The 11,699-nt window shown below is 53.7% G+C and overlaps 2 protein-coding genes across 6 annotated transcripts; one reads left to right on the top strand and one right to left on the bottom strand.

Annotated features, from left to right (window-relative positions):
- The first annotated feature begins 997 nt into the window (after window positions 1-997).
- Window positions 998-7,552, top strand: SLC37A4 (solute carrier family 37 member 4). Of its 3 annotated transcripts, none has more exons than XM_060160556.1 (10): window positions 998-1,128; window positions 2,343-2,684; window positions 3,568-3,800; window positions 4,117-4,360; window positions 4,853-5,011; window positions 5,257-5,342; window positions 5,858-5,971; window positions 6,169-6,234; window positions 6,597-6,735; window positions 6,846-7,552. In XM_060160556.1, the coding sequence occupies exons 2-10, from the start codon at window positions 2,537-2,539 to the stop codon at window positions 7,010-7,012; spliced, it is 1,356 nt and encodes a 451-aa protein (XP_060016539.1). In that variant the 5' UTR covers window positions 998-1,128; window positions 2,343-2,536; the 3' UTR covers window positions 7,013-7,552. The 3 variants fall into 3 exon arrangements, with proteins under 3 accessions (XP_060016539.1, XP_060016538.1, XP_060016540.1); XM_060160555.1 differs by lacking the exon at window positions 998-1,128 and adding an exon at window positions 1,194-1,733; XM_060160557.1 differs by lacking the exons at window positions 998-1,128; window positions 6,169-6,234 and having other exon boundaries at window positions 1,194-2,684.
- Window positions 7,553-8,492: 940 nt separating this feature from the next.
- Window positions 8,493-11,697, bottom strand: TRAPPC4 (trafficking protein particle complex subunit 4). 3 transcript variants are annotated; one of them, XM_060160551.1, is made up of 6 exons: window positions 11,173-11,697; window positions 10,835-11,009; window positions 10,109-10,212; window positions 9,344-9,477; window positions 9,020-9,187; window positions 8,493-8,852 (listed from the first exon to the last, which is right to left on the bottom strand). In XM_060160551.1, exons 1-6 carry the CDS (start codon window positions 11,345-11,347, stop codon window positions 8,847-8,849), a joined length of 762 nt encoding a protein of 253 aa, XP_060016534.1. In that variant the 5' UTR covers window positions 11,348-11,697; the 3' UTR covers window positions 8,493-8,846. The 3 variants fall into 3 exon arrangements, with proteins under 3 accessions (XP_060016534.1, XP_060016536.1, XP_060016535.1); XM_060160553.1 differs by lacking the exon at window positions 9,020-9,187 and having other exon boundaries at window positions 9,351-9,477; window positions 11,173-11,686; XM_060160552.1 differs by lacking the exons at window positions 8,493-8,852; window positions 9,020-9,187 and having other exon boundaries at window positions 9,210-9,477; window positions 11,173-11,693.
- Between the last annotated feature and the right edge of the window lie 2 nt (window positions 11,698-11,699).

Genomic DNA, 11,699 nt, shown 5'->3' with positions numbered 1-11,699 from the left:
GAATCAGGACACGTCCAATCTAGCAGCTAGAAAGGCGCTCTGAGGAGCTGTACAAAATGAAAGCCTTTTATAGATAGCAGGGAACAGGAACAAGGAATTAAACTAGGCAAAAAGCAGATTGGCTATTACCAGGTTACTTCGCTTTAGGGAATAGCAGGGGGGTCTAGAGGTAGATGACATAACTAGATAACTAGTGCTGAGCAGGCGATTCCTTCTTTATTTTCTTTTTTTGGCGGCACCACATGGCATGTGGGATCCTAGTCCCCCAACCAGGATCGAACCCAGGCCCCCTGCCTTGGAAGCACGGAGTCTTATCCACTGGACCGCCAGGGAAGTCCCAGGTGATTCCTGATTGACTTATTTAAGATTCCACTTCTGGGAGAGCCACAACTGTAATTAAGTCTCCCTTTGGTGATGTGCGGCTTAGCATAAGCAACATCATTTTGGACCTGTTGTGTTTTTAACATCACTCTAAAAGAGCTTTACTCTCAACTTTGAGGCACTTATTTCAACAACTCTCTGATGGACTCTGTGAAAGCAATTATCTAAATTTTCTGAACTTGTATCTGAATCTTCTATTGAATCCTCACAACCACCCTATGAGGTTGGTAAGAAACTGGGGGCTCATAGAGATTATCAATTACCCAGGGTCATGCTGTCAGAAGCAGTGCGTCCGGGATTCGAATTTAAGTTTTACTCAGGGCCCATACTTTGAACACTCTGGCTATTTTGTTTTAACTCTGTCCGCAATAGTCTGACCACAGATAAATGTACAAATCGTGCTTACTGAGGACTGTATTAATTTCTTACAGAAAATACTGTGTTCTCTTACAAGATGTTTCCCAGACCGCGAACAACTCGGGAACAGTAACTGATAGTTGGAGGAACTCACTGATTTGGTTTGTCGAATGCCATCAGTTAAGAAGGGAACGTACGACTCCAGCCCCTAAGGGGCGCTGTCTTCGCCCAACGACCAGCGAGACCCGCAGTCTTACATGAAAACGTTTGTGGGTGCCCTCGGCTCTCGGGACTGGAAGACGCAGGCGGAGTCCCCGCCCCACTCTGGGCGCACGCGCATGCGCCCGCCGGGCCCCGCCCCATGCCACTCCAGCTCCCACCTCAGTTCAGGTAGGGCGCAGTGTGCGGGGGAGGGGCGTCGCCTGGGGGCGGGGCTGGAGCGGGAGTCTCAACTGTTGCGGCTCCTTTGTTGGAGGCCCAACTTCCAATCCAACCGCGAGCAGTTTCTGAGGCTGCCGGTTCTGGGGTGGAGGCAATTGCTGGGTCCGGGAGCAGCACGCTCCCTCTCCTTTATGTCGCACGAGTCCAGGGGTCTCCCCTGCACTTGGGCCCCCGTCCATTCGCAGCCGGAGTCGGGTGTCCTGGGTAACTTGAGGACACGGGGCTGGGCAGGGGCCGAGAGCCCGCCGCCTCGCTCCCTCCTCCCCCTTCTTGCTGCTTGGCCCCACCCCGCCTGGCCGAGCCACTCGGCGCCGGAAGCGAGGGGCCTCCGGGGCCTACGTGTGGCACCCTGCTCCGCTTGCGCCCACGCCTTCTGTTCCAATTGCTTTCCCAACCGAGCGGCAAAGCCGGGGGCGTGTTGCCGGGGCCCTGGGAAGCGGGGCGCATGAGCACTGTGCCTGGAGTCCGTCGCTGCGCCTTCCCGCCCACGGGGCGTCCGGTCACGGTCCCTGAAGCCCCAGCCTGCCAGACCGGAACCCATACTGACGTCAAGGGTAAAGGCGACCAGAGGCATCTGAGTGGCACAACCAGGACCCCTGCCCCTAGTGGGGCTTTCGGTGTGCAACCGAAAGTGGATTCTGAGCAGGGAACTTCCTTCCCCCGCCCCTTGCTTACAGTTCTGCAACTGTCAATAAACAGTTACACCCTACCGTATGCTAAGCATCAGGAGTTACAGGGCTTGAGGTCAGCTCTGGAAGACTTGAAAGTGAGGTTGTTGGGGGTAGGTGTCTGATTGAGTGTGTGTGCGTGTGCGTGTGTAGAAACTAACCCAGAACCTAGTGCAGTGCCTCTCAACCAGTAAGCCCTAATAAACCTTCGCGGAATGAATGAGAAGGTAGGTGGATGAGGGAGCCGGGCTAGAGAGGGCAGCTCTACTCATCCCAACCCTGCCTCCCCTGAGCGCAAGCCGACAAAAATAATTAGGTGAAGCCTTTAATCACAGCTGGTTTCACGGGCAGGAGGACAGGGAAGAGCCGGGAAAGACAGCAATCCTGGGGACACACGGTGCTGGCCTGGCTCATGGACACTGCCTCCCTCTCGGACGCCCTCCAGGCCCCCACAGCTTGGGCGTCAGTAATCTCCTGTTTTCTTGTCTCCCTCAGGACACCGGGTTCCCTAGGAGCCGCCCCAGGCTTAATGATTGTCCAGAAGGTGCCTATAAAGGGAGCCTGGGAGGCTGGGTGGAGGAGGGAGCAGAAAAAGCCCAACTCAGCAGATCTGAGCACTTGAGAGCCTCAATCAGGAGCCGTGGTCAGAGGCTCTGTGTCCCGGCCAGTAGGGCCTGCTCTTTCCCACCATGGCGGCCCGAGGCTACGGCTATTACCGCACTGTGATCTTCTCGGCCATGTTTGGAGGCTACAGCCTGTACTACTTCAACCGCAAGACCTTCTCTTTTGTCATGCCGTCGCTGGTGGAGGAGGTCCCTCTGGACAAGGATGACTTGGGTGAGCCCTGGCAGGGCAGGGAGGGGTGGGCCCAGGAACACAGGACCGGCAGGACAAGTTGGGTGTTTGTGCAGTGTGGTGGGTACAGGCATGCAGTGTGTGTGTGTGGAGTGTCTGCACAGCAGATGCCAGGGGACAGTGCATGTGCCGGATGAGGCGGCTCTGAGATCCATGTCTGTGGGTACAGGTAAAGGACTGTGGGTATGGTCTAAGCATGTCTGAGGGCTGCTTATCTGGTGTGTGTGTGTGTGTGTGTGTGTGTGTGTGTGTGTGTGCACGCCCGCCTGTGACTAACATGTGTCCCCAGAGGCACTGTGTGTTAGAGGGATTCTGAGCACGGTTTCTGCATCTGTGTGGGTGCAGGCTAAGACCACAGGGTGAGTGCTGGCCACTGACATTGTGAGCACTGGGAACTGGGGAGTTGGTGCAATGACTCCATGTGGCCTAGCAGGCTACCCTTCGGGAGGAATAAGGTCCCTGACTCCAATTCTAAGCCTTTTGCCCCATGTTCTGAGGTGGGGCAACAGAACTGCCAGAGACCCTGGGTTGGCATCCACGGTGAGGGAGAAATCAGGCATATGAGAATCCCATGGAGGAGGGCTGTCCTGCCCCCTGACAGCTGTTGCTGGAACTCTCCAAGAGGCTGAAAAGTCACGGGTCAGCCTGGGGCTAGTGCTGATGGAGAGGCGGGAGGAGTAGCCTGGCCCCATGAATGAATGTCACGATTCCAACACAGACCCCTCCTATTCCTCTCGGAAGGAAGCAGTCTCACCCTGCCGGGCACCTCTACACACCTGACCCCATGCCTTCCTCCCCCCTCCTGTGCCTCTGCCCTGGCCCCTAACCCCCCAGGTGTCCTGCTCCCTGCTCCCCTCCCCTGCAGGGCTCATCACCAGCAGCCAGTCGGCAGCCTACGCCATCAGCAAGTTTGTGAGCGGGGTGCTGTCTGACCAGATGAGTGCTCGTTGGCTCTTTTCTTCCGGGCTTCTCCTGGTTGGCCTGGTCAACGTAGTCTTTTCCTGGAGCTCCGCAGTACCCGTCTTTGCTGCTCTCTGGTTCCTCAATGGCCTGGCACAGGGGCTGGGCTGGCCCCCATGTGGCAAGGTCCTGCGGAAGGTGAGTGTCCGCTTCCAAGGAGCTGGTTCAGATTGGCAGAGAGGACGCCTAAAGAGCATGCGGGCACACTGGCACCTCCACCCCCAACCAGAGCAGGTTCCTCAGGCATTCCAGTCCAGCTCCTGTTGCTTGTCAAGATATTTTAGGAGGCTGAACGTGGTGGGATCAGGTGGCAGATGAGGGAATTGGCTCTGCCAAGTAGAAGAGCCCTCTCCCTCATCCCTGTAATGTGAGCTTCTGGGTCTGCTCCACCTGACCCTCACCTTCAATATGGACTGTAGGCTGAGCAACTACTCTGTCCCCCTCTGCCCCACAGTGGTTTGAGCCATCTCAATTTGGCACTTGGTGGGCCGTCCTATCAACAAGCATGAACCTGGCTGGAGGGCTGGGCCCCATCCTGGCAACCATCCTCGCCCAGAGCTATAGCTGGCGCAGCACGCTGGCCCTGTCTGGGGCACTGTGTGTGGTTGTCTCCTTCCTCTGTCTCCTGCTCATCCACAATGAACCTGCTGATGTTGGACTCCGCAACCTGGACCCCACCCCCTCCAAGGGCAAGAAGGGTGAGTACGCACTAAAGCCGACCCCTAGGGAACCTTCATTCATCATTCACCTGGCAGACTTTCATTGAGGACTGCCTGTATGCCTGGCCCTGTACTAGCTAATGGATGTCGGGATGGTGATGGAGAGTGGGTGAGGAGTAAATAAAACTCCATCCTGAGAGGCAGTTAAGTACCAGACAATTGGCAGAGCCAACAAATGCTATGACTCATGTTATCGCCTAGTCCTTCCTTACAAGAGAGCCAGAGTTCCCTGTGTGGACAGCATCCTAAGCTTAAGTGACTTGGGTGCTTTCCTCCATCCCCGCTGGTCCTCAGGTTCTCTTTCATTCGTTGAGACTTGCAGTGGAGAAGAGGGCAGAACAGTGGGTGAGGGGGACCTTCCTGCTGATCCTTGGCTATGTGGACGGACTCTGCCCCTATGGCTAGTTAATGTGTGGTGGGGGCAGGGCAGCCTGAGCAGAGTCCTGAAGCCTGGCCTCCTCCCACCCCCAGGCTCCCTGAAGGAGGAGAGTACCTTACAGCAGCTGCTGCTGACCCCCTACCTGTGGGTGCTCTCCACTGGCTACCTTGTGGTGTTTGGAGTAAAGACGTGCTGTACTGACTGGGGCCAGTTCTTCCTTATCCAGGAGAGAGGACAGTCAGCCCTCGTGGGTGAGACGAGTGTTGGGATGCGGCAGGCCTAGGGAGCAGGAGCCAATGCATGGGATGGGAAATTCAGACCCGCTTCCCTTTATCCTTTCTTCTTTCCCTGAGGCCGGGCAGTACTCAGGCAGCTGTGGCCAGTCACCCTTGGGGACCTTGTACCTCTCTGGGTTGAAGTCAGTCTGGGACAACCCCAAGGTGTAACACCTTTCCACCCTTCCTTTCCCTCTTCCCACCACAACTCCCCACTGCAGGCAGCTCCTACATGAGTGCCCTGGAGGTTGGGGGCCTTGTAGGCAGCATCGCAGCTGGCTACCTGTCAGACCGGGCCATGGCCAAGGTGAGTGGGCAGAAGGGACAGGAAGGAGGAGGGTCCCTTTAAATCTTCCCAGCATGACTGGGACAGGCACCAGAGAGGTAGGAGCCCTGGGGCACAGGCAGCTTGGCATATGCTGGTTTAGGTTGGGTGAGGTGGGAATGATTCCAGGCTACTCTTCTTTGCTGGGGATGTGGAGATGAGGCTCTTGGGGGAAAGGGTTTTAACTGATGTCAAGAAGAGCCAGAGTTTCTCTCCGCCTAGCTTCTCCACAGCCCCAGGGAAACTGGGGCTGGGGAAGGACTGGATGCAGCCTGCCACCACGTGTCCCCAAGCCTGCCCCAAGTGGAGGAAGGGATGTTGTGGAGTTTGGCCTCAGAACATAATAAGCAGGTCCCAGGACCTCCCAGAGCTGACTTGGGCCAAGAACTGCAACGGGATTGCCAAAGACCTGTCAGCAGAGGTCTGCCGTGTCAGCGTCCAGGGGTGAGGGTTCTCTGCTGCTCCTGGGGCCTGATGTTGCCCGACTGTGTCCACAGGCGCGGCTGTCCATGTACGGGAGCCCCCGCCATGGCTTGCTGCTGTTCATGATGGCTGGCATGACAGCGTCCATGTACCTCTTCCGGGTAACTGTGACCAGTGACTCCCCCAAGGTAAATAAACAGGGACTGGCCCACGTCAGGGACAAGGATGAGAAAGCAAGGGCCACTGACTCTGTCTCCCTCTCCCTGGTCTTTCTCTGCTTCTGATTGCCCTTTTCAGTTGTCTGTACCTCCATTCCCCTCCTCTGTACTCTGATGCCCCTCCTTGACTCTGGGCCTGGTTTCTTCTCCTCCCTATGCTCCTCTAGGATGTTGCTTTCTGGACTCTGGCTCTTCACCCTCTCGCTGAGCTCACAGGCTTTACAGAGCATGAGGTGCCCTATCTTTATCTCTGGTTTTCCTCTTGTTGTGTCTCACCTTTGTCCTACCGCCTCTGCCTTGCCCTTAGCCAATCCAGCTTGCACAAATCCTGAGGAGACAGCATCTCACTTGGAGGGATGGCTCCTGAACCTCCCTCCCCTACCTGCACAGGCCCCTGTGTTGGCTGAATGTGGCCCGCACTCCTCTAGCTCTGCAGTCAGCTGTGCTGGGAAGTGGTGTGTGTGGGAGTCACTTACTGTCTGCTTTTACTACAATTATTTGTTCCTGGGGCCAAGCATTCCTCTATCCAGTGGCAGGGGTAGGTAGGCAGGAGGCCTTCTCAGACTTTAAATGCTACCCTGCACTGCCCTTGCAGCTCTGGATCCTGGTGTTGGGAGCTGTGTTTGGTTTCTCCTCTTATGGTCCCATTGCCTTGTTCGGAGTTATAGCCAATGAGAGTGCCCCTCCCAACTTGTGTGGCACCTCCCATGCCATTGTAGGACTCATGGCCAATGGTAAGTGATAACCCCACTGATGCCTCGCACACAAGCCAGCTAGGGGCTGGAACAAGCCCCACTGGCTCTATCCTCACAGTGACTCAGGCTCTTCCCCTCCTCCCTGACAGTGGGCGGCTTTCTGGCTGGGTTGCCCTTCAGCACCATTGCGAAGCATTACAGCTGGAGCACAGCGTTCTGGGTGGCTGAAGTGATCTGTGCAGCCAGCACAGGTGCCTTCTTCCTTCTACGAAACATCCGCACCAAGATGGGCCGAGTGCCCAAGAAGGCTGAGTGAAGACAGTGCAGGCTCTGGAGCATCCTGTCCCACTTGTGGCCTCTCCCCTCCATGGGGGTGGGGGAAGGGAGGCAGGGGACTATCTGACTAGCACCTTTGACTTTCCCTTTCTGCTCCTTTTCCCTCACCCAAGTGGCGCTGGAAGTTATCAGTGGCTAATGAGGCACCAGCTTCCCATCTGATCTCTATTTAAAAGACAACCTTTGTTCTTGGACTCCGTTAGCTCCTATTTCCTGGCTTCAAAGAGGAAACCCCTGCACTCAGGGAGTCTCCTGTATCCTTCTCCCTCTCTTGGGCCCTGCCCTGTCCCCATCCCACCCCATCCTCACCTGAGGTGAGGCTCCTCCTGCAGCAGCAGGGCAGCAATGGCCCAGGACTTCTGCCCTGAGGCCTCTCAGCAGGGGGCAGCTGCTCCTGCCAATACCTTGGACTCCAGGGGAAGAGGGTCACTCTCACCAATACCCAGGGTACAGTAGGGGGGTATGGATGGGAGAGTAGAAAGACTTGTTATAGAAAATTAAAACTAGATTTGATACTAAACCCTGTCAGTGAGTCATTCTTTCAAAAAGGGTAGTACAGGGACTTCCCTGGTGGCGCAGTGGTTAAGACTCCGTGCTCCCAATGCAGGGGGCCCGGGTTCGATCCCTGGCCAAGGAACTAGATCCCACATGCATGCTGCAACTAGGAGTTTGCATGCCACAACTAAGGAGCCCGCCTGCTGCAACTAAGACCTGGCGCAACCAAATAGAGAAATAAATAAATAAAATAAATATTTAAAAAAAAACAGAGTACTTCTCAAAAAAAAAAAAGTGGAGGTAATACAAGCCAGAGATAGATTTTTTGGGGAAATACTCCCTTAATACCTGCTTTTTCCAACCCAGAAGAGAGAGACTTCATTCCCCTGGAAGGGAAAGCTAAAGTGTAGATGGACTCCTTTAAGCTCATGTCTCTACCACCTTCAACTTCATACTGCATAATTCAATGAACATTTTGAAGATGAAACTACTGGGTGCCAGGCAGGTTAAGTAATTTGATGGAGGGAGATAACAGTGTAGTCAGAAAGCCTGGGTTCAAACTCAGTCTGCTGGTAACTAGCTTTGAGATTTTGAGGCAGAGAGTTTGTACATTGCTTGCTGAAGCTCATCCGTAATAGAAACAGAATGTAACCCCCTGAGGTAAGGGAGAGGATTAAGTGAGATAAAGCAGTAAAACGTGGCTGTAAGCACTTGATAAATATTCCATCACCATTTTCATTATCATCATCACCACCATACCCACCACCTAGGAAGTCAGTAGCGATTCTGGAACTAGGACCAAGGCTCCTGATTCAAAGTCCCATGTTCATTCATTCACTTAATGAACATATATTTGTTTTGTTTTCTACTAGAACATAGTATCTCATTTTCCCAGAATTCCCTTATCATTCCTGTCTCCCCTCCTGAGGCTTTTCCCCCAAACCATCAATTAGGATAGCAAACACTGAGATCAAAGGAATGTTTATTATAGCATTTATGGGCCTACCTCCTCCATAAATAATCTGTACAGAGTTGGGAAGTAGGACCATGACAGATACAGGAGGAAAGAGAGCACGGTATTAAGGCTCGGGCATCGGTACATGTCATCAGGCTCAGCAACCTCCCATTTTCAAGTGCACTAACAAATGCCGCTGGGCTCGCCATCGGAGTGGAAACAGCAGGACCCCTGTTGCAGGATCTCTCAAGAATATGCGGGGAGTGGGGGGGGATCCACTGCAGGTTCAGCCTAAGATCCAGGTCCAAAAGTTCCAGCCTTCTCTGCCACCTCCAGGGCTAACTTCAGGTTCTGGTCAAACAGCTCACACCTAGGCCAGACCCAGGAAGCACAAATAAGGACAAAGTGTGAGGCCTGGCTCTCTCCCCACCTTGGGTGCAGAGGCAGAGCCAGTAGAAACTCTGCTTGAAGAAAGACATAAACCCCAAGGAAAGTCTTTGGTTTCTCCAAAAAATAAGTAAGTAAAAGGCTAGTTACTTTTGTTTTATTTAAAAATAACTCTAGGGCTTCCCTGGTGGCGCAGTGGTTGAGAGTCTGCCTGCCGATGCAGGGGACACCAGTTCGTGCCCCGGTCTGGGAGGATCCCACATGCCGCGGAGCAGCTGGGCCTGTGAGCCATGGCCACTGAGCCTGCGCATCCGGAGCCTGTGCTCCGCAGCGGGAGAGGCCACAACAGTGAGAGGCCCGTGTACCGCAAAAAAAACCAAAAAACAACCTCTATTACACTTCAAAATGACATTGGGGAAAAGCACACAGGGAGGGGGAACAAGGAGGCTTTGACCAGAATCTAGGAAGTGGGACCACATACCTGATGGGCATTTCCAGGGAGTAAAATGGATTCTTCAGGGCAAAGTCTGAGTAAATCTCATAAATCTTTCGGAGAAGAGAATCTATCCCAGCCTGCCTAGGATCCGCCAGCACCACAAACTTTATCCCTGGAGAGGGACCAGTAATGATTACCAAAGGGTAGAGAATGCAGCAAATAATGCTGTCCTTTGTTTGTACAGCACTTACATATGCCCACTTAAATGTTATCCTTATTGCTACATAAAGCACAAAAAGCAAGATTTTGAATCTACAGGTGAGAGCAGAGAAGTGAAATGACTTTGTTGCATCACCCAGCTGACTGAGTGACCAGGCTTTGGGTCCTAGCTCTGTCGCTTACTTCTGGCCTGGGGGCCCCTCAGCAGAAAGTGCCAGGCAAGAACAAACTCAGGCAGTTTTCAATGATCTGCCTTCAGCGAGTGATGCAATGACAGTCACGATCCAAAGGTCATTTCCATTTCACATTCAAATTTCATTTTGGAACAACACACCTTTCAAAACGTGTGCAACATGAGATAACATTAAGGTGAGTTTATCTGTGGACAGGATAACGCTCAGTGGCATGGACAAAACTGGCGTCAGATTAAATATTGCCTTTAGATTCACAAAACAAGTAACTGTCTGTGCAGTTGTCCCAGAAAAGGCTGACCAACACTCCCTTGCTTACCAAACCCAACTTGGGCCAATCCCTTCTCCCAACCTGCCCCATCGCATCCCCTTGACCTATCTAGAGATGCGTACCTGTCAATGTCTGGAAGCAGTGCAGTTTGAATGTGTCTGTCTCCAGCATCTCAATGCCTGAGCTGCCCTGTTCAGGAGACAGCTGGGAGCCGATTGCGAACAGCCTATTTGCAAAGGAGGCAAAGTTGGGAATGCACCTCATTGCTATAAGGGAGAAGTGCTTCTCGAACTTTTCCGCTGAAATGACCCTTATCTTCTGAAGAGTTCAAATTACAGCTTGAGATAGTCAGAAGCAGCAGTGTGAACTGCCTGGCAGCAGTATCAAAATTACTTAAAAATTTATTTGAATTCTGCATGTATTCTACATTCATACTTTGCTATAAAACATTGTACATTGAAAACTTTGGGTGAAATTAACACTCTGGGACTATGTGCCACGTTTACTCACCCCGTGACTATGCATATCCAGCACATCTCATACCATAATTGACAGCAAGAAAAGATCTTAAAGATCATTTAGTTCAATTGCCTTACTTTAAAGATGAAAAAACTTAAGACTCAGAAAAGAGAAGGTGACTTAGGCAAAAAAAATCACACCACTGCCAGCATTACCTACAGCCTAGTCATACTGGATCAATTCTTTTCATGACACAAGAACTGAGAATTTAGAAGGAGGAAGGTAAGCACCGCCGCTCAGGAAGTCTCTGAGCGCAGAACCACACTAATCCAGCCAGCCTATGAGCCAAGTGCGGACCGACAAAATCTAGGAAGGGTTGTGAGACTTACGAGTGGAACATGGAGGCCAGCATGAGCTTCTCATTGGAGGTTAGGCGAGGCCGGCCGAATCGAATGGACACCGGGTAGTTAGCAGGGTTGCCCAGGTACTCCAGCACCTCTTTCCCATCGGCCGTGTACTTGCCGCTCACATCCACACCATTGATGGCCAGCACTGCGTGGCCCACTGCAGAGCCGAGGCTAGGCGTCAACGAAGCCTCAGCTTGGGGATCCCACCAAGGCGACAATGGACCCGGCCCCAACTCCTCACCCCCTCCGCCCCCCGCCCAGAGACACCTGCCCACAACGGCGGCACCGGGCCCCGCCCCCCAGGCCCGAGCCTAACCCACCCCGGATGCCGTCGCGCTGGCCGAAGGCAACCAGCACACGATCGTCATGCAGTTTGAGCAGCAGATCAAGCGGGTAACTGAAAGTTTTCTCAGCCTCGGCCCGTGGCGCGTAGCTGTCCAACTGGTAAATGAGGCCTCCAGCTTTGTTCACCACAAACACACTGAAAATCGCCATTGCTGCCGCCACTACTGCGGGACTGGCTCCCCCTCCCGGCCCCGCCCCGGAACCGCAGCACAGGACCTGCCCCCGGCGCCCCGGCCGCGCGTTCCCTCTCGACCCGGGAGCGCGGCGCACTGCGGCGCTTGCGCACTTGGAGCACGCCTGGCTGTCAGTAACGCTGGGAAGTTAGCTGTCGGGATCTAGAAAATTGTTTTCCGTCCCTTTTCCCAGGTTTTTAGTGTCAGGAAACAGCAACGTGTGACTGCCTCACAACTAGTCGCAAAGCGCAAAAGGTAGGGACAGCCTCGAGTGCCTCCGGCTGCAGGGTAAGCTCGCACTGCCCGCAGCCAGTTCCGGGCTTGAGTCA

This window comes from Lagenorhynchus albirostris, chromosome 9 (genome assembly GCF_949774975.1).
Source record: "Lagenorhynchus albirostris chromosome 9, mLagAlb1.1, whole genome shotgun sequence".
Lineage (NCBI taxonomy): Eukaryota > Metazoa > Chordata > Mammalia > Artiodactyla > Delphinidae > Lagenorhynchus > Lagenorhynchus albirostris.
Note: the sequence above shows the minus strand (reverse complement) of the source record. Positions and strands in the feature narration are given on the sequence as shown.

What these genes read in the sequence shown, in the direction of transcription:
- SLC37A4 (XM_060160556.1), top strand. Translation starts at nt 2,537, where the DNA reads ATGGCGGCCCGAGGCTACGGCTATTACCGCACTGTGATCTTCTCGGCC. An exon ending in CAGGCTTTACAGAGCATGAG is followed by an intron (nt 6,235 to 6,596) that starts GTGCCCTATCTT and finishes CTGCCCTTGCAG; the next exon opens with CTCTGGATCCTGGTGTTGGG. An exon ending in TGTAGGACTCATGGCCAATG is followed by an intron (nt 6,736 to 6,845) that starts GTAAGTGATAAC and finishes CCTCCCTGACAG; the next exon opens with TGGGCGGCTTTCTGGCTGGG.
- TRAPPC4 (XM_060160551.1), bottom strand. Translation starts at nt 11,347, where the DNA reads ATGGCGATTTTCAGTGTGTTTGTGGTGAACAAAGCTGGAGGCCTCATT. An exon ending in CCAGCGCGACGGCATCCGGG is followed by an intron (nt 11,010 to 11,172) that starts GTGGGTTAGGCT and finishes TCGGCTCTGCAG; the next exon opens with TGGGCCACGCAGTGCTGGCC. An exon ending in CTGCTTCCAGACATTGACAG is followed by an intron (nt 9,478 to 10,108) that starts GTACGCATCTCT and finishes GTCCCTCTCCAG; the next exon opens with GGATAAAGTTTGTGGTGCTG.